Source organism: Denticeps clupeoides, chromosome 1, assembly GCF_900700375.1.
Source record: "Denticeps clupeoides chromosome 1, fDenClu1.1, whole genome shotgun sequence".
Taxonomy (NCBI): Eukaryota; Metazoa; Chordata; class Actinopteri; order Clupeiformes; family Denticipitidae; genus Denticeps; species Denticeps clupeoides.
The window spans coordinates 37023426-37044540 of record NC_041707.1 but is presented as its reverse complement, the minus strand read 5'-3'; the positions used below and the strand labels follow the sequence as shown (position 1 = coordinate 37044540).

The following is a 21115-nucleotide window of genomic DNA, read 5'->3' as shown; positions in this document are numbered from 1 at the left end:
TGAAGGAGTTCCCAGAGGTGTTTAGCACTTGTTGGTCCAGCTCACCCCAAACCATCTGGATTGGGTTCAGGTCCGGTGACTGTAGAGGTCTCCACTTTTTTTTTTTTTAAGTGTGAAGTGATTGTCACTTGTGATACACAGCAGCACAGCACACGGTGCACACAGTGAAATTTGTCCTCTGTATTTAACCCATCACCCTCCACATGTGCTCATTCATAGTTTTGATGCCTTCAGTGAGAATCTACCAACGTAAATGGTCATGAAAATAAAGAAAACACATTGAATGAGGAGGCGTGTCCAAACTTTTGGCCTGTACTGTACGTCCTCATTCAAAGTCGTATAGGAGGCGACGGCAAGTTTAAGCGCGAATGAGGCGTGGAGGCAATTACAATTAAACATTTTTTTTATGAATGAAGTACACTCATAGGAGGTCTGGGTCTCGTTTCCCGTGGAAATAAATTAGCAGAGGAGGCAACCGGCTCGGCAAAAAAAAAAAACAACGCCATGTTGGGTGGGACTAGATCGCGCAACAAAGATTTTCTTATGCTTTTACACAAGCACGCTTAAAATGTAATTTTGTACATTCCCGTTAAAAAGCAACCCACAAAGGGTAACAATTTATTTATTGTATTTATTTTTGCACTTTGCAGAATTGAGTCTACACTGACGTTTGCGTCGCTGCGCTTGTTTTTCTGCCGCGTCCCTAAAAAATGAAAGACTGGAAGACACGTGCGTGAATCGGTTTTAATATCAGTGTTTCCACGTAAAGCCCAGGCGACCGCGTCCACGCGTCGGCGCCGACCCCGGCAACGCCGATCTCGTCCGCGCAGCCGCACCACGGCCCGCTGCGGCCTCCGCTCCCGGCTTTTCTGCTCTACGTCACTTGCGTGGGATCCCTCCGCGCGGCTCTGACAGGCGACTGCGTGCGCGCGCGCGCGCGTGCGTGTGTTTGCGCCGTCGCCCGCCGTCGCTTCCTCGTCGCCTGGTCGTTTTCATCTGAAACAACAAAAAAAAAAAAAAGGTACGACCGCTCGCCCCGCGACCTCCCCCCCGCCTCCCGCCGCACACCTCGCGTGTTCACCCCGCACACATCACCTGGCCGCCGGCGAAGGGCGCCTCGGCGGAGGCGGCGCAGCATCCGCGGGAGATGCGAGCCGCCCCTCCGCTAGCGTCAGCCAGCGTTAGCGCTAGCCGCGACGCGGGGCTGCTCCTCGCATTAATATCTTATTCGGATTACCGGGCTCGGGTGTCACGCTCGCACACTGACGGGCGTTAGCAGCTCAGGCAGCCGCGAAGGCCCGTGGGCGCGGAGACGGAGAGCGGATGCGGCGCGGATCCTCCCGACGCCAGCCGCGTTAGCCGACGCGTCGTTGTCGCCGGGGACGATCGAGGCGACCGCCCGCTCTTCTCCGCCGGGACGCCCCGATGGCGAGCTGGCGGAATCCCGGGGCTCCAGGTGCGCTTGGAGGGTCGGTGATGCCCGGCTGATCAGCGTTGTCGCACGGCATTAACGCGAACTGCTTTCATGCCTTATAATTCATTTATTAAAACGATGTATATACTGATATTTCTATTTTTGCAACTCACATCCACTGTTTTTTTTGTACATTGAGCTTTTTATATTATGCAGTGGCCATATTGTCCGTGCTATTGTTTTTATTTATTTATTTATTTGCTGCTACTGTCTTGTACTGTCCACGTTCTGCCGTGACAATGGAAGTCTCCCCACTTGTGGGACTAATAAAGGATCATCTTAGCTTATCTTGTCTTATCTTTCCAGGGTTCCCACGGGTCAGAAAAAAAATTCTGGAGTGTCAGGGAATTTCAGCGGAGACATTTCCAGACATGGAAAGTCAGGGATTTTTACCATTTGGGTGCCAAGTCAGGGGATTGTAAGGGAATTTAAAATAAGAGCTGATGTGCATTTTGCACCAAACCTCTCCCGCTCTAGAAATGCGCAACGCTTCGTCCGTGTCGATATGCACGTTCTCACGCTCGCTAACTTGCCAAACATGCCAGGCAAGTGTAAATTTCGAGGTCTTTCGAGATTGCTTTAAAATGAAGAACTTAGAGGCTCACCCAAAGTGACGAAAGATGCATGTAGAAGATGTCAGAGGTGGATTTGAGGTTTTGGTTTGTTCTGTTTAACACGCCAAACCGCATTAACGTCGTCGTCGTTGAAGAATAGCGTCAGTTTTTAATTCTATTACCCCTTTAAATGCCCTTTTCTGCTCAGCACCCAAACATTTGTACATTTCTTTATAGGAAATTCATGGAACTTCTGCTTTCTGGTCTGGGAAGTTTAAGTCTGGATTTCTAATCGTTGTGGCAGACCTTTCAAAATAAAGGAAGAATAGAGCTAGATAATAAGGAATCAAAATAACTGTAGCTGTACAGTGACATTTGTGCCGAATGAGAGCAAATGTCCTCAAAAAGGAGTGGAAGAAATGAAATTTTTCAGTGGCGCTGGTCAATCAGCTCTCTGTGTAAATGTGATGGCGCTCACAGGGTTTGAGTCTCACGTCCCATCTCGCCATCTTCGGATCAGAAATTGCTGCCGCTGTGTGGAGGTTGAAGGCTGCGTCTTTGAATCCTTGATCACGAAGGCCGTTGATTCTCAGAGGGGGAGTCGAGCGTCACGAAGGCCTTTTTTGCCGGCGATCTGAAGGGAACCGGGGCTGTTTCATAACCCATTAGTGGAACTTTTTCCTCCCCGTGTGCAGTTGATGCCTGTACAGCCGGATTGGTCGCGCAGCATCTGCAGCCGTGATCGTCCCCAGGACAAAGCCGCTGGCGTGGGGAAATGTCCACGTCTGCTAGACGCCCGATTCATTTAGTTCTGCATGACTTCATATTCCAGGGCTATTTGCGTTCAACTCTACGGGCTTCGTACGGGATTGACCATCACATTTGGAGCGTAAGATCACCAGGTCGCCCTTTTCAATGTTATGAAAAGACGTAAGAATTCAATTTACCCTGTTGATCTTCCAAAATGACAACACTATATTTTAATACATGTGATGTGTCATTTGATTGAAGAAGAATTTAAAAAGTGTGAAAATCTGATTTTTATTTTAAATCATAAATGAATGGGGGGGGGGGTGTAAATGCAGTTATTGTGGTAAGTTTTGTGACATGATAAGTAAATGGTATAATGACAAACCTTCCCCTCATAGTGAAAACGGCCTTCCGTAGTAAACAGAGACAAACTGCGCATCTTTGTATTAAGTGGTCTAGAAAACAGGCAGATTGTTCTAGCAGAGAAAGAGTTTCACTTAACAAAACCGCAGCATTTTGTGGTTACAAAATTGCACAGGTTGTCGTCGCTATTAGATAAAAAAAGGGTTTAATCATCTTCCGTTCCTTTGGTTCATCTTAACTTTGGATAGTGACGCTTGTATCCGGAACCAGATTGTCACAGTACGCTCATTCGTGGTAGCTTCGCCCCTAGCGGTGAAACGCTGTCTGCCACACCATGGCATATCTGTACAGGGAGTGCAGAATTATTAGGCAAATGAGTGTTTTGTCCACATCATCCTCTTCATGCATGTTGTCTTACTCCAAGCTGTATAGGCTCGAAAGCCTACTACCAATTAAGCATATTAGGTGATGTGCATCTCTGTAATGAGAAGGGGTGTGGTCTAATGACATCAACACCCTATATCAGGTGTGCATAATTATTAGGCAACTTCCTTTCCTTTGGCAAAATGGGTCAAAAGAAGGACTTGACAGGCTCAGAAAAGTCAAAAATAGGGAGATATCTTGCAGAGGGATGCAGCACTCTTAAAATTGCAAAGCTTCTGAAGCGTGATCATCGAATAATGAAGCGTTTCATTCAAAATAGTCAACAGGGTCGCAAGAAGCATGTGGAAAAACCAAGGCGCAAAATAACTGCCCATGAACTGAGAAAAGTCAAGCGTGCAGCTGCCAAGATGCCACTTGCCACCAGTTTGGCCATATTTCAGAGCTGCAACATCACTGGAGTGCCCAAAAGCACAAGGTGTGCAATACTCAGAGACATGGCCAAGATAAGAAAGGCTGAAAGACGACCACCACTGAACAAGACACGCAATCTGAAACGTCAAGACTGGGCCAAGAAATATCTCAAGACTGATTTTTCTAAGGTTTTATGGACTGATGAAATGAGAGTGAGTCTTGATGGGCCAGATGGATGGGCCCGTGGCTGGATTGGTAAAGGGCAGAGAGCTCCAGTCCGACTCAGATGCCAGCAAGGTGGAGGTGGAGTACTGGTTTGGGCTGGTATCATCAAAGATGAGCTTGTGGGGCCTTTTTCGGGTTGAGGATGGAGTCAAGCTCAACTCCCAGTCCTACTGCCAGTTTCTGGAAGACACCTTCTTCAAGCAGTGGTACAGGAAGAAGTCTGCATCCTTTAAGAAAAACATGATTTTCATGCAGGACAATGCTCCATCACACGTGTCCAAGTACTCCACAGCGTGGCTGGCAAGAAAGGGTATAAAAGAAGAAAAACTAATGACATGGCCTCCTTGTTCACCTGATCTGAACCCCATTGAGAACCTGTGGTCCATCATCAAATGTGAGATTTACAAGGAGGGAAAACAGTACACCTCTCTGAACAGTGTCTGGGAGGCTGTGGTTGCTGCTGCACGCAATGTTGATGGCGAACAGATCAAAACACTGACAGAATCCATGGATGGCAGGCTTTTGAGTGTCCTTGCAAAGAAAGGTGGCTATATTGGTCACTGATTTGTTTTGTTTTGTTTTTGAATGTCAGAAATGTATATTTGTGAATGTGGAGATGTTATATTGGTTTCACTGGTAAAAATAAATAATTGAAATGGGTATATATTTGTTTTTTGTTAAGTTGCCTAATAATTATGCACAGTAATAGTCACCTGCACACACAGATATCCCCCTAAAATAGCTAAACATAAAAACAAACTAAAAACTACTTCCAAAAACATTCAGCTTTGATATTAATGAGTTTTTTGGGTTCATTGAGAACATGGTTGTTGTTCAATAATAAAATGATTCCTCTAAAATACACCTTGCCTAATAATTCTGCATTCCCTGTATAGTAGACGTGTCATAACGCACAGATTTACCATGCTGAATGGTACTCTCACAATTCTAAAGTCAAATCCAGACCAAAAAATGTTGGGAGATTTTTCCACAGGCAGTGTTTTTAACGGCTGTCCGAAGTTGCTGGCCTATTAGCCTGGTGGTTGGATCCACACAACTTTTATTTAAAAAATTAGAGGGATGTGGGCGTGGCGGAACTGTGGCGCTGTAAGCATAATAAATAGAGAGCGTGATGGAAACCCCAGCAGTGGTGCCTCCTTTCTCTGCATGCTTCACCAGAGTTTCCTCCACTACACACCGACCCAAACCTGTTACGACCCGAAGCCACAAATGGCAGGAACATGGCTGGTTCATACGTCCGTGGCGTCAGGTGAGCGCGGACTCAACACCGACCGTTTTTCTGCTCATTGGAGAAAATCTAAAGCTGCTTTCAGACCAACCGCAGCACGATAATGTTGTGTTGTAGATCTCTGTACACTCAGAGGCTGTTAAGATCAGCTGTTCCTCCATTCCCGCTTTGTGTGCGTGTTTCAAAGTGGCCGCGTTGATTCTATTGGTTTTTGCGAAAATGTGTCACGGCACGCAGCAGTCGAAGTGCAGTGTGAAACTCCAACTCGGAGCCACAGTCACTACCGGCACTACTTTTTAAATGAGAAATTTTATACCACCACCAGAAAATCACCAAACTACGTCATTATGAAATAATTGATTATGTTCTGCACTGCATCAATGAAGAATCGTTCATGTATGCGACGCAATGCATCAATTATACGATTCATTTCAACACCTCTAGTGAGTATGTTTGTGTCTGTGGGTGTGATTTATAGAGATTACCTGAGATTATTTTGATGGGTAGGGTTATATAGTATTAGCCTATTAGCCCAACACACTTGCCTATGAACCAGAAGACCCAGGTTCAAACCCCACTTACACCATTGTGTCCCTGAGCAAGACACTTAACCCTGAGTGTCTCCAGGGGGACACTGACCCTGTAACTACTGATTGTAAGTCGCTCTGGATAAGGGCATCTGACAAAGGCTGTAAATATAAGTTATATACATATAAAAAAGGCTTGTTACACATTAATAATACACGTTTCATATTTATATCTCTAGTTTATATATATATGTGTATATGTGTGTATGTGTGTGCTCTCCAGCTAGAGCGGCTCATTTACCTCTTCAGGTAGATTCGCCAATTAGTCTCTGCAGTCTCTGGAGGGGAGAATACAGACTGTGCACTATGCTTAGCACTGAGCCAATTCTCAAATGCTCCCCCGGCTCCCCGCCTCGCGAGGGCCCGGAACGTCAGGAGTGCTGTGTGAGAACTTGTTTTTGTTCTTTGTTTTTTTTTGTGTGTGTCAGTCAGGTGAATGTGAGTGGGTTTAGGATTACAATAAGAATACCAGAGTTGTTTTGCAGTTTACATGCTTTTAGTTACACGGCTGATTTTAGTTGTGTGTGTGTGTTATTACCTTGGTGGGTTTTTCAAGTTTGAATCTTTCTCATTTAGGAACAAAAAAACAACCAACACTGAAGAGCAAACAATAGCTTTCTTCAGGACGGACTTTCTGGCATCGGACCTTTTGCAGGTAAGTGTCTTCATCGCTGATTTGTCGTTTAAAATGTCAGTGTTAACAATGGATTTTTGTGTGTGTGTGTTTTGGTCCTGCTGGGTTTAAAAAGCCTTAGAGAACTTAGAACAGCGCAGGAAGTCCCAAGGCTGATCTTGGAGAAAGACAGAACAAACACTTGACAACCTCTATGAGCTTCAACCTGCTAATCTCCCACTTTCCCACCTGCTGAACATCGGATGGAATTCTGTGCACACACTCACTCAATTTGGCCCCCCGAAATGACAGCCCGAGTCTCTCTCTTTTTTTCAGCGGAATAGCGGAATAATTCTTGAAGCATGAGTTCTGTGGCTGTGCTGACCCAGGAGAGCTTTGCTGAGCACCGGAGTGGCCTGAAGGGTGAAGAGATCAGAGGTACACGCGGCGAGAGCACGAGAGTGAATCCATACAAGGAAATGTGGTTGATTTGATAAATCTTTTGTTTAGTTGTGCGCCCTGAATGGTGTACTTGGTTGAATTTGGCTTGTGAGGGTGTTTCTTAGAATGGCGGCATCTGCAGACAGACTTATTAATGGTAATGTATTAAATATCGAGGTGCAAAAGTTTTTTATAAATTCATCATTCATATTCCATGTTGATGCACTAAAGGGCTAAGCATGAAGTGACCTCTCCACCATGATCCTCTCCAGGTGGGGTCACCGAGGATGAGGCCTACATCCCCACCTACCTGGAGGCCTTCCCCCCTCTTCCTGAGAAGGGGACTCCCGGGGAGAAGTCTGGTGAACCCTCGGGAGCCTGGAGCCGAATCCGACCAATCAAAGCCTCCGTCATCACACAGGTGATGGTTTTTGGTTTGTTTTGTTAAGAAGCGACATGCAGTTCCCACCGCAACAGCTTTTGCGATGAAGAGGCTGTGAAAATTTGGTCCCACGCAACCGTTCATCTTAAATCATTGAGTAATGTCTCCTCGCTAATAGACATCATATGATACGGTATCGTCACGTCACGAAGAATAATGATGGTACTGTCAACGTATTACAGAATAAATAAGAAGAAATTTCAAATGGTTTTCCTCTGTAAAAGCAACATGCCGGCATGTCGATTATGGGTCACCAAAGGAAGTGTCCCGTACTCTATTCTCAATTCTTATTCCTTTTAAAGTCTTTTGGTATTCAGCTTGTGTAAAGCCTTGAGTAGCATTTTTTTAGCAGAATTTCTTGTTTTAGTTTCAGGCATTTAGAAGCAAATTATTATTTTGCGTGATGCCCCACAATTACCTGATTACCTGTTTGTTTTTGGTCTCTGCACCTCTTTAAATACATCTGTTTTTTTTTTCTTCCTCGTGTTCCAGGTGTTCCATGTTCCCCTGGAAGAGCGGCGGTACAAGGACAACAGCCAGTTTGGAGAGGGCGAGGAAGCCAAGGTGTGTCTGGACATCATGCAGAAGACTGGGGCGCACATCGAGCTCTCATTGGCTAAGGACCAGGGTCTGTCCATCATGGTGACGGGCAAGCTGGACTCGGTCATGAAGGCGCGGAAGGAGATAGTGGCCCGTCTGCAGACCCAGGTCAGTTGCAGACGTTTTCCGGTCTTTTAGAGAAAGTGATTGTCATTGCACATCCTCTGCTTTGAACCATCATCCTTGGTGAGCAGTGGGCAGCCATGACAGACACCCAGGGAGCAGAGAGTGAGGACGGTACCTTGTTCAGTGGCACAATAGTTATATTGACTCGATTATGAGTCTGTTTCCGTACCCGCTAGGCCACCGCTGGCTGAGCACAGCATGCACAAATGGCCGTGAAATTAATACCTAAGTCGATATTTTTAAGGCATCGGCCACTGTGATCATACCGAAGGAGCACCACCGCTTTGTCATCGGCAAGAACGGGGAGAAGCTGCAGGAGCTGGAGCTGAAGACGGCCACCAAGATTGCCATCCCGCGCCCCGACGACCCCAGCGCCAACATCCGCATCACAGGCACCAAGGAGGGCATCGAGAAGGCCCGACACGAGATCCTCCTCATCTCAGCTGAACAGGTGAGAACCCCGGACCAGGGCGCTTATTTTGGGGTGAAAAGTTTATTTGGACGCCTGCACAATCTTGGCATATCCCATAACAGCCTGGAATTGGAGTTGTACCAAATCATCCACGATTTGACATCCACGATTTGACACTGACAAATTTTTTTTTTTTAAATAAGTGTCTTGCTCAGGTAGATAATGGAAGTAAGTGGGATTTGAACCTGTGAATTTGTGTAACCCTCTTTGCTACAACCATATAAACCATTTATAAATGACTATAAACAATATTTATATATATTTATATATACACACACGGCCAAAATTTTGTGGTAAGTAATAGAACTTTAATAGGAAAAAAAGAATATGAATAATAAATAAAATAAAAGGGTTCTGTCACATGATGTAACTAAAAAACACATTTTATCATGCTTCACGTGATTTCAAGCCATGACGGTCAATGGAGTTACTTTTTTAGGGGAGGTGAAATTTTCATAATTTAAAAATTATTTTATCTCTCAAGCAGCATCGCTGGGACACCAGAGTAACTATTGGAACCTCTTGGCAAATGAAGAGCACAGTTTTATTTTTTCATTTACTGATTATTCTGCTCCCCTCAGGACAAGCGCGCGGTGGAGCGCCTTTCCCTGGAGAAGGCCTTTCACCCCTTCATCGCCGGCGCTTATAACCGACTGGTGCAGGAGCTGAGCCAGGAGACGGGCGCCCGCATCAGCATCCCCCCGCCCAGCCTGCACAAGGATGAGATCGTCATCACCGGCGAGAAGGAGGCGGTAGCCATGGCCATCGCCCGCATCCGGGGCATCTACGAGGAGAAGGTGCGAGGAGTAAACCTTATTATACATGATTTCATCTTTTGAGGTAAAAATATAATAAAAGACATTTTGTGGTTTGGTACGTTCTGTATAAATTAGAGTCTTTATACAATAATCACAAATAATGAACAAGCCCGTAAGCATACAACGGGTCAAACATAATAAGATCTGTGGCAGAATGATTATTATTCATTATTCCTGGTTTGCAGAGCAAAGTCAGGCTCCAGCAGTTCACACAGAGGCTCATTAGGCTCATAAGGAGGAGGGCAAAATTGGATTAGTACACAGGCACAATGGGATGAGAATGGCTGAGATAACATTGCTGTTTCGCGTTGGAGATCAGCATGAAAGTCCCACCTTCACCCGATGTTCTGCCACTGCTGTTCACCTGGTATTCAGTTGCTCACGTGATTGGTTGTGACAAGGCCTTTTATTAAATGAAATATTTTTTTCATTATAAGCAGGAAATGTATTGGCGCATGTAGATATATTTGTTGATCGATATTGCCATATTCATTATCAAATTTTCTAATTCCATATGCATTGCGCCTATGTTGTCTCATCTTCAGAAGAGAAAGACCACAACCATTTCAGTGGAGGTGAAGAAGTCACAGCACAAGTACATCATTGGGCCGAAAGGAAACACCCTGCAAGAGATCATGGAAAGTACCGGAGTTTCTGTGGAGATGCCGCAGCTGGACTCTCCCTCTGAGACCATCATCCTCCGGGGTGAGCCAGACAAGCTTGGCCCCGCCCTCACACAGGTTTACGCGAAGGTGAGATGTGACCGGTTGATGTCAGTCCTAACCTCAGAACTTCTGGTCCAGAATAAGGTCTTAAGTGGGTGTCGTTTTAATTGATCGTGTCCGGAACAGGCAAAGAGCGTGATGGTGGTGGAGGTGACTGCTCCCGCCTGGCTACACCGCTTCATCATCGGCAAGAAAGGACAGAACATCAGTCGCATCACCCAGCAGTTGCCCAAGGTAAGAAAGGAAGGGGAAGCTGGAGGAAGAAAAAAAAGGATGATCCTACATCAAACATCGTTTAAGGAATAATGTCATCAGTTGACAATATTACTGTCCGTTACCATAGTGAATGCTGCATATACGGTATACGTGCAGGTTTTTCTGAATCCTAGGTGCATATTGAGTTCGCGGACGGCGAAGAGAGGATCAGTCTGGAGGGCCCGACGGAGGAGGTGGAGCAGGCGCGGGCGCAGATCCAGGAGATGATAAAGGACCTGGTCAGTTGGCAAAGCCGGCACCGCCCGCTGTGCGCCCTGCTGTATGAATGGCCAGAGTGGCGTGTAAAAGGCGGTGTCTGATGCTCATTAACTAGTTACGACGGTGTGAAGTTAAGTGTGTGACTCAGGGACGCCGCGGTAGCTGTAGGATTTGAAAGAAATAAATGGGATTGAGTTCGCTGGCCTCCAGGCAAGCCCAGATGCATTGTGGGTCCTTCATGCTGACCTGTCGTTCGCTCTGCAGATGTGTCGGATGGACTACACCGAGGTGACCATCGATCAGCGTTTCCACAGACATTTGATTGGGAAGAATGGGGCGAACAGTGAGTGAACCCAGACTGGACGTTCAGTTCTGCGAATGTCTTTTAATGGAAGCACAGCGTGTCCGGTGTGAACAGGCATACAAGTAACGTGCTGGACATTTTCAAATTTCTAAAATTTAGGAACGCTTAAAATGTTCCTGGCCGCTTTCAAGTGTGATTTAACAACAATTCAATGTGCAAAATCCTTTCCCGAAATAACGCGAAAATGACAATAATAGATCTATTAATCTGGACAAAAGCACGGAAGCGGATAACTGTGCAACCCGTCCTTACAGTAAACCGGATTAAAGAGCAGTATAAAGTGTCCGTGCGGATCCCCCAGGACACGGAGCGGAGCGGACTGGTGCGCATTGAGGGTGACCCCCAAGGGGTGCAACTGGCTCGGCGGGAGCTCATAGAAATGGCCCAACGCATGGTGAGCCCTGGTACTGGGACCGGCTTTTGATCGTGTGGAATGTCACCTCTTTCTTTGCCCCCTTTTAATGCCTTTTATTCATTGTTTTCTCCAGGAAAATGAACGCACGAAAGACATGATCGTGGACCAGAAGTTCCACCGGACAATCATTGGTCAAAAGGGCGAGAAGATCAAAGAAGTCCGAGACAAGTTTCCTGAGGTGCTGGTCTCTCTCGTTCTTTTATTTTATTTTTTTTTCTCCTCGCTGTCTTTGCCTCTCTGCCTGTGACTGATGGGGCTGCCGGTGACCTTGCAGGTCATAATAAATTTCCCAGACCCGTCCCAGAAGAGTGACATCGTTCAGCTGCGTGGTCCGAAAAACGAGGTGGAGAAGTGCGCCAAGTTCCTGCAGAAGATGATTGCTGATCTGGTGTGTTCCACTCTTCTTCCTCCTCCTCTTTCATCTTTCCCCCTCCAGATCTTTTTCCGTGGGATGGTAGTAGCCTGGTGGGTAACACATTCGCCTATGAACCATAAGACCCAGGTTCAAACACTTTACTACCTTTGTGTCCCTTGGGGCAGTGGTGGCCTAGCGGTTAAGGAAGTGGCCCTGTAACCAGAAGGTTGCCAGTTCAAATCCCGATCCGCCAAGGTGCCACTGAGCAAAACACCGTCCCCACACACTGCTCCCCGGGCGCCTGTCATGACTGCCCACTGCTCACCAAGGGTGATGGTTGAATGCAGAGGACACATTTCACTGCTGCTGTGTATCACAATGACAATCACTTCACTTTCACTTTTCACTAAGCAACACAGGGGGACTGTCCCTGTAACTACTGATTGTAAGTCGCTCTGGATAAGGCCGTCGGATAAATGCTGGAAATGTTAATGATCCTCATCTTCTCTGCAGATTGAGAACAGTTTCTCCATCTCGGTGCCCATCTTCAAGCAGTTCCACAAAAACATCATTGGCAAAGGAGGAGCCAACATCAAGAAGGTACTTTTTTATTTATTTAAAGACCCCACTTTTCTTTTGTTGTCGTTCTTGATCCCGAATGTTTTATCTTCCCAAGATCCGCGAGGAGACGAACACGAAGATCGACCTGCCAACAGAGAACAGCAACTCTGAGATGATCATCATCACCGGAAAGAAAGCGAACTGCGAGGCGGCGCGGGATCGAATACTGACCATTCAGAGAGACCTGGTGAGGGAGAGAAAGACGTGTTTTGGTTGGTTTTTTTTTTTGGTTTTTGTTCTTCACACCTTTTTCTCTACGTCACCAGGCGAACATAAAAGAGTCTGAGGTTGCAATCCCAGCGAAACTGCACAACTCTCTGATTGGCTCCAAGGGCTGCCTGGTGCGCTCCGTGATGGAGGAATGCGGGGGGGTGCACATCCACTTCCCCGCCGAGGGATCGGGGTCGGACAAGGTGACCATCCGCGGGCCGGCCGGAGAGGTGGAGAAGGCCAGGAAGCAGCTGCTGCAGCTGGCCGAGGAGAAGGTGGGGCTAATGGCACATATTAGAACGAGTCGCCCACTGGGTGACCATGAGACTTAGTTTGATGTAAGTGAGAGATTTGGAAAAGGGCTGTGTTGAATACAAAAAAATATATATTAAATAAGAAACACAGAAACCCATTTTTATGCATATTTCTGTACACTCTGATGGCTCTAACGTTTGTATTGAAATTTTATTTCAATTGATTGACATCTCAGTGGTAAATCCTGTAATGAGTGTAAATTCCCCAATGAAGGGGGAAAAACCAGACCCGTAATCCCACAGCGTTCTTGTTCTTTAGAAAAAAAGGACATATTTAGGATGTCATATCTGACCGTATCGTCCACTGAAATTGGCAGCAAGTGAATAACTTCACAGCGGAACTCCAAGCCAAGCCTGAGTACCACAAGTTCCTGATTGGTCGGGGTGGAGCCAACATCCGACGGGTGAGGGACCGCACGGGAGCTCGCATCATTTTCCCCTCGCCGGACGAGCCCGAGCAGGAGCTCATCACCATCGTGGGGAAGGAGGAGGCTGTGCGGCTCGCCCAGAGGGAGCTGGAGATCCTCGTCAAAAACCTGGTACAAAACCACTCTTGAGAACTGAGCATGAAAAAGCTGAATTGCGTTGAAATAAAAATCTGTTACGTTAATCCGTTAAGCATCTCCAAGCTCAGGCTTCAGAGTGACTGGACACATAGGCACAGTAAGCTTCAGCTAAGCAGAGGGTGAGCTCACAGAAGACATGGGTCTTCGAGGGGAGACGCCTAATCGTCTGCATGTTAAAAGAGGTTCCTAGTTGCTGTTTAAACTATTCCTGCCGCTTTTAGGCTTGATTCATTACCTGCAAATTTACATTTTACAGCATTTATCAGACGCCCTTATCCAGAGCGACTTGCAATCAGTAGTTACAGGGACAGTCCCCCCCTGGAGACATTCAGGGTTAAGTGTCTTGCTCACGGACGCAATGGTAGTGACTTTGTGGTCTTCTGGTTCGTCCTCTTGGCTACCCACCATGACTGTAGGCCGTTCCCTGTGGGTAATGCGTCTGCTCTCTCGGCTTGTCTCTCTCAGGACGACGTGATCGAGGGCAGCATGGTGGTGGATGTGCGGCACCACAGGCACTTTGTGTGTCGGCGGGGGCAGGTGCTGCGGGAGCTGGCGGAGGAGTACGGCGGCGTGGCCGTGAGTTTCCCACGTACCGGCGCGCACAGCGACCGCGTCACGCTGAAGGGGGCCAAAGACTGCGTGGAGGCGGCCAAGAGGCGCATCCAGGAGATTATCGAGGACCTGGTGAGATCAGAGTCTGTGCCGGTAAACACAACTAACCAAATAAAGCAAATGGTTAACATATAGCATACATATAGCATAAATATCTATACACGCGCACATTTTTGGATGTCTTCCTATTTATACATATGAGATAAGATAATCTAAATCTTTATTGTCATTGTCACAAGGATTGGTCTGGGTTAACCTGGAACATTTGCCTCCTCAGGAAACTCAGGTGGCGGTGGAGGTAGCCATTCCACAGAGGCATCACCGAGCCGTCATGGGGCCCAAAGGCTCCCGCATACAGCAGATCACACGGGATTACGAGGTCCAGATCAAATTCCCGGAGAGAGAGGAGACAGCAGGTCAGACATTTTTGTCCACAAGCTCATTTTGTCTCAAGCTCATGTGTGGGTAGCGGTAAAGAAGTGGACTCGTGTAACTGTGTCACCGTGTGCTGTGTGCCAGTGTTTCACTTTCATTTTCCTTACTGGAGTGTGATTTATTTAGATGTTTGGTTATAAATATTGTGCACAATTTGTCATTTGACGATTTTTGAGCAATGCATTGAATAAAAAATGTTATTAATACTTTAGGTTCTGAGGCCGCTCCTCAGGAGAACGGGGATGCCTGTCTTGATGGTGAATTTGTCCCTCGGAAGTGTGACATCATCGCCATCTCTGGCCGAGCAGAGAAGTGTGAACTGGCACGGACAGCTCTGCTGGTACTGACCTCATCTTCATCATGACCTTGTCTTTCATCCTCACTACTCTGTATCCAGTAAATGTTAAATGTTTTATTTTGCATATCCTTTGGCAATACTGCTTCTGAAGGTACACTGTGTGGCACCAAGTCATCAGTAGCTGTCCTGTCCGTTATCAGGAGGGGTCTATACAGATGCTAGATTGGATTTGAGATCTACAGAATTTGAAAGCAACCAATATGAACATATTTTTTAATAGTACTGTAGGGATGATCCCCAAAGGCCGTACACATTTACCTGGTTGCTTGCTCTTTCTTCAGGCTCTGGTTCCCATCACGGTAGATGTGGAGGTACCTTATGATCTCCACCGATACATCATCGGGCAGAAAGGCAGTGGCATCAGGAAGATGATGGAGGGGTACGAGGTAAAGAATCTGCTGATCCGCATCCGTCTCTCTGTCTTAGTGTCGTCTTTGTTGATGTTCCTCACCTTTTCTCCCCAGGTGAATATCTGGGTCCCCCAGCCAGAGCAGCAGTCCGACGTCATCAAGATCACAGGTCAGGTGACTAACGTGGAGCGAGCCCGGCAGGGTCTCCTGGAGCGTGTGAAAGAGCTTCAGGCTGAGCAGGAGGACCGGGTATGGATCACGAGGCATCATTTTATATATATTCTTTTAATCTCATCATCATCTTGTCATGGTGTTTGTTGGAGCAAACAAAAACCACCCTAAATAACAAAACTTAAAAGACATTTCTTTAAATTATCATATAAAAATCTTATGGCAAAACTGTACATACGGGTTCTACAGAGGCCCATTTTCTTTTAACCTGTTTAAGCTTTTTAAAAAGGTTGCAAACTAGCAAGATTCATAGACTTGCTTTTATTTAAGCAAATAAATTCAGTTTTAACATTAGATATTTTTGGTGAAATCATAAAATTGAACAAAAAGCCTATTTTCATGTATTTTCTCATTGTTCTGGGGGAGTGTGTAAGGGGAAAAGTCAAAAGTGCAAATCCAGGTTTTATCCAGGCAATAAATTACCCCTAATGTGTGATTAGAGATTCAAATGTTACCTGAGTAATAAGATTGAACTTTCTCTAACTGCTATACAAATTAGTAGGGAATGTGACCCCTCGTTTGGGGGGTGCGAGGGGTGTTGTGCACACTTTATTATAATTATGAGCTCTGTTTGAGGTTTTGAACATATTTGCTTTCATATTATATGTTTTTTTTTTTTTAATTATTGCTCTCATTTGGTCCTCATTTTTGTAGTATGACTGCCTAGTTCGGGCTAAATTTCTATAATTTTAGTCAGGTTGGGTCGGGCTTGTGCGGCTTCTGTCTATGGTAACTATCCTTTTCAAGCAATTCGTGGTTTGCATGTTGATTCTTGGCCACTGCTGTCAGGTAGTGAGTTTTCATCGTCGCAAGACATGCGATTATGTTTTAAACACGCTCATTTTACCACACATTTCCTTTCCCTCTTTGTCTAGCGCTTCTATAAACCTGTACTTGTCAGGTCGGGTCGGGTCTGATTCTGGTTTGTAATAAAGGTGGACTCTATCTCTCTCCCTCTTTCTTTCCCATCCCATCTCTGGCATCCTAGGCTTTGCGGAGCTTCAAAGTCACCCTCTCTGTGCATCCCAAATATCACCCTAAGATCATAGGCCGCAAGGGTGCTGTGATCTCCCAGATCCGCAAAGACTATGACGTCAACGTGCAGTTTCCTGACAAGGGGGACGAGCAGCAGGTTTGTACCGAGGTTTTAAAATGGTTGGGACGCTAAGGTTTAAGTTTAATACGCGAGCCGTTTCTGCCATCAGGACATGATCGTGATCTCAGGGTACGAGCGGAATGCCGAGGAGGCCAGGGCAGCCATAGGGCAGCTGGTGGCCGAGCTGCAGGACATGGTCAGCGAGGACGTTCTGCTGGACCACCGGGTCCACGCCCGCATCATCGGAGCTCGTGGCAAGGCCATCCGCAAACTCATGGAGGAGTTCAAGGTGTGTCATCTGAATATTTTTTTTTTTTTATTAATTTTTTTTTTTAATACTGTCCTCTCTGTGTCTCTGCAGGTGGATATCCGGTTCCCCCAACCAGGTTCCGACGACCCGGACAGGGTTTCTGTGAGCGGCCTGCCGGAGAACGTGGACAATGCCATCGACCATCTCCTCAACCTGGAAGAGGAATATGTGAGTGTCTGCTTCCATCCATAACAAATTACCATGAATTTTACTGCGGAGGATCTTCCGCAACACATTATTTTCATGTGTGGAATGGAGACGTGACCCCGTTTATTATAAAGGTCACGTTGTGAGATTATTTAACATTAATACGAGTTCGGTATAGAATTCCTGAAATAAAGTTTATGACACTTCTCATTTGAATTCGTCCTGTAACTCACATCTCAACATGCGACATTCAACTATTTATATCCAACCTGCCCGTTTCCTTTTATTTCTTAGTTTAGCAAGCCTTTCTCTGAAGTGAAGGCGATAACCAACACAGTTCCCACTAAATGTGAATGTAAATATTAACACTGTAATGCCTTTTTTATGGTTATGTCTGGTGTGGCCCATCTGACACTACTTCCTGTCTGGGCTAAACATTGTGGATTGTGAATGGTGTTGATGACATCATTTCTGCGAATGCCCGCTCAACTTCTATAGGCCGCTCTCCTCCTCGTCCCGCCTCTCTCCTCATTAGCGTTTAAAGCTACAGACACCAGAATGGCGCATCCCGGGGAAATTGCACTGTGGGACTGGATCAAAGTGGCTGTGATTCTGCAACAAGGCTGAATTTCAGAAAGAGACTTCAGATCCAGTCTTAGGGGATGACCAAGACATACAGTGCAGGCTAAAAGTTTGGACACACCTTCTCATTCAATGTGTTTTCTTTATTTTCATGACCATTTACATTGGTAGACTCCACATGTGTTCATTCATAGTTTTGATGCCTTCAGTGAGAATCTACCAACGTAAATGGTCATGAAAATAACGAAAACACATTGAATGAGAAGGTGTGTCCAAACGTTTGGCCTCTACTGTATATATGCAATTCATGTCAGGGGACATTTAACTGATTCCTGAATCTTTTTCTTTCTCAGATGTTGACTGTGACTGAATCAGAGACAATGGCCGCCTACATGAAGCCACCTTCTCGTAGCGGTGGAGGGGGAGTCACCGACGAGGATGGCAGGGGGGCCACCAAGGGTTTCGTGGTGCGGGACGCCCCCTGGAACGTCCCTGATGGAAGCAAGGTGAGGATTCCAGTCCAGTCCTCACTTCTCATTCTGATCACCTACACATGAAGGTGGCAGTAGTCTGGTGGGTCAGACACTCGCCTATAAACCAGAAGACCACAAAGTCACAGGTTCAAATCCCACTTACTACCATTGTGTCCCTGAGCAAGATACTTAACCCTGAGTGTCTCCAGGGGGGACTGTCCATCTAACTACTTATTGTAAGTTGCTCTGGATAAGGGAGTCTGATTCCTGATTTCTAGGAAGAAAATCCCTGATTTGTAGGAAGAGTTTGGGAAGATTCCTGTAGAAACATAATCAATTCCACATTTGATTTGATTTCTATTTCTTCATGCTTGCAGGCTCCAGACATGAGCAGCGCAGAAGACTTCCCCACCTTTGGCACAGGGGTTGCTCCGAAACAAATGTCTGTGTGGGGTCCCAAGAAATACTGAAGAGAGTGAGACGATGAGACAGAGAGAGACGTTGGAAGAGCCTCATCTAACCACCAAGATACCCGAGTTCTTCTACTGCGATGTGGATTTGTGCACAGGTCCTCAGACAAAGCTGTTCCTTTATTTCCTCCATCAGCCTGTTCTCTCGCTCTCTCTGTCTGTCCCTCAACACTTCCTGATGGACTGGAGTCCTTCTGTTCTCAGTCACTTGAGTGGGAGAACACCAACAACAACAAAAAAACTCATAGCAACGACCACCCCAGAGACTGTTCTTGGGGGGGTGAAGAGAGTGAAAGGAATTAAAAAAAAAAAAAAAAAACTCTCTGAACACCTCGAAGATGAGGGGTGCTTCATTTTTACTATGTAAATGATTACATGGGGCGGGGGGGTGTACTTATTTGAATTAACAGAATTTTAACTAGTAGCTAATCCTTCCAAATGCGTTTCAGATGGCTTCAGGGGAGAGTGGCCACTGCTGCTGCTGCTTCTGTCCTACTCACTGTAAAAAGCCGTGGTGCATCGTTCCCACAGAGTAGCTTTTCTTAGTCTTTTCAATGTTTTCCCGTCTCGTCTTGAAAGGGAAGGAGAATATGGCGTGTGCACAGATGCCCTGCAACGTCTGAAGACTTATGTTTCTGTGGGAAAAGTAGTTATTTATTAATCTTTTCTGACTTAGTTATAATTTTTTTTTTTTTTTTATAACGAAGCTGGGGATGGAGTTGTGATCGGACCAGTCGCTGTGCTGAAAGGAATTTTTCTTAAATCCTGTTTATTCATTTTCCGCTCACTTGATGCTGTCTCCGTGTATAGTGATCGGCTCGAGGGGAGGGAAGAGCTAATGTTCTGAAACTATTCTGAAATCTTTCTCCCCTCTATATTTTTTTTAATACATTCCGTCCTGGAATCCATCACGCTTGGGTTACCGTAGTAACGGCTGTACGCTGTAAAAACGATTCTGTCCAGCGCCACCATATAGCACACCGAGTTCAGCACAACTCCGCTGTTTAGCGTTGGATCGTTATTGGGACGTAGGGACAAGACGGAGAGGCCGACCTGTGCAAATTTCTGTCCATAAAGGATTTGTTTTTATAATGGAAACTGTGGAGCAGTTTTTTTTTTTTTTTTTAAATACTGTACGTTTTAAAACGATTCCTGGAATTTTTCTGATGAACTTTTAGGTGTCTGCAGTTTTCTCTGTGGGGGGTGAAAGGCGAAAGGTTCTTTCATTTCTGCTCTGCTGGTGGTGAGGAGAATATGCAAAAGGAGGGAAGGCTTGTTGTGTTTTTGTGTGTGTGCGTGTATATTTGTATATTTGTGTGTGAGAAAGAAATACAGCTCACTTTTTTTCCACAGCTTTCTTCATTTTTACCCTCAGTTCTCAGTCTTTCTTAAAATATTTGAATCTTATCGATGTGGGTGTGTGTGTATGTGTGTCTGTGGTTTACAGAAACGTTTGAGCGAGATCATGATTTTAAACAAGCGAAGGAAACACTATTGGCCTTAAAATGACTTATTATTATATTTTGAAGTAAAGGTGTGATCGAGTAAATATGCAACACTGCAATAATGCCAGTGAAAGGGTTTTTTTCCCCCACTCCGAATAAAGGAATGAAAAAGGGCTGCATTGTTTTGAGGAGTTTTTATTCTGATGTTGCGGGGCCTAGATGAATCCTGGGGAGAAGTAGATGCGAATTGCGACACAATTCGGAGCCTTTATATGGTTACTAAGGTAACCATAGAATGAGCAAGTTCCCAGCTCATTCACATTTCCATCTGGATATGTAGTTCTACTGAACCGCAGTGTTCCAGTGACCAGAATATCGATCAAAAGTAGAAAAAAAAGGCTTTTAAAAATATTTTAATTCTCATAAATTTTCAATTTATTTCATAATTGATTCATGCATTACAAGCCAAGATATTAGGAAAATGTGTGTGTTCATCTACCTTTGGGATCATAGAAATAACCACAAGACAGAAAGACCTTTATTAAAGTTCTTTATTAGCCCACAAGTGAAGTGTGGTTGATTTCCTGGAACACTTGAAAGGCTAATATTAATAAACTATCATTATTATTACTAGCAATGTACAATTGCACCAAATGTATTTGATCTTTGTTAATTCCCTTTTTTTATTTGAAGATGACCTTTGTTGTATTTCCCTTCAAACAGTGATGTAATGATTAATTGCATGTCAACGGTCCTCTGTTCTAGGTGCTCCTTCGGGGACAAAAAATAGTGATTTTGAGGATTGGTAACGTACTTTTCGAAGGGTTCTGTTTAACGTAACACAACCTGCTGAAAAGAGGTTCCGTTCTTCTCTAAACGGTTGCGCCCGTCCAGCCATCCCAGGATTTATTGTGCAACAGTGACTGCTTAACCATACACACACGAAATAACGTCCAGAGGCTTCCGGTCTTTAACATGGATGCCGCAGGTAACGCTTGACACAAGGGGATTAACGCCAAGCTTACAGTGTACCTAATGTTTGCATTTGCACAG

At 45.5% G+C, this 21115-nt stretch overlaps 1 protein-coding gene across 3 annotated transcripts; it reads left to right on the top strand.

The window, feature by feature from the left end:
- Positions 1-930: 930 nt before the first annotated feature.
- Positions 931-20235, top strand: hdlbpb (high density lipoprotein binding protein b). 3 transcript variants are annotated; one of them, XM_028991481.1, is made up of 28 exons: positions 931-1021; positions 6574-6652; positions 6947-7048; positions 7324-7472; positions 7986-8201; positions 8464-8670; positions 9273-9488; positions 10055-10261; positions 10361-10468; positions 10624-10728; positions 10973-11051; positions 11327-11466; positions 11561-11665; positions 11762-11875; positions 12356-12442; positions 12519-12650; positions 12730-12948; positions 13305-13526; positions 14019-14258; positions 14443-14581; positions 14813-14940; positions 15240-15344; positions 15423-15557; positions 16528-16671; positions 16745-16924; positions 16997-17113; positions 18028-18180; positions 18525-20235. In XM_028991481.1, the coding sequence occupies exons 3-28, from the start codon at positions 6973-6975 to the stop codon at positions 18615-18617; spliced, it is 3816 nt and encodes a 1271-aa protein (XP_028847314.1). In that variant the 5' UTR covers positions 931-1021; positions 6574-6652; positions 6947-6972; the 3' UTR covers positions 18618-20235. The 3 variants fall into 3 exon arrangements, with proteins under 3 accessions (XP_028847314.1, XP_028847323.1, XP_028847333.1); XM_028991490.1 differs by having other exon boundaries at positions 932-1021; positions 14019-14237; XM_028991500.1 differs by lacking the exons at positions 931-1021; positions 6574-6652 and adding an exon at positions 7121-7208 and having other exon boundaries at positions 6967-7048.
- The last annotated feature ends 880 nt before the right edge of the window (positions 20236-21115 follow it).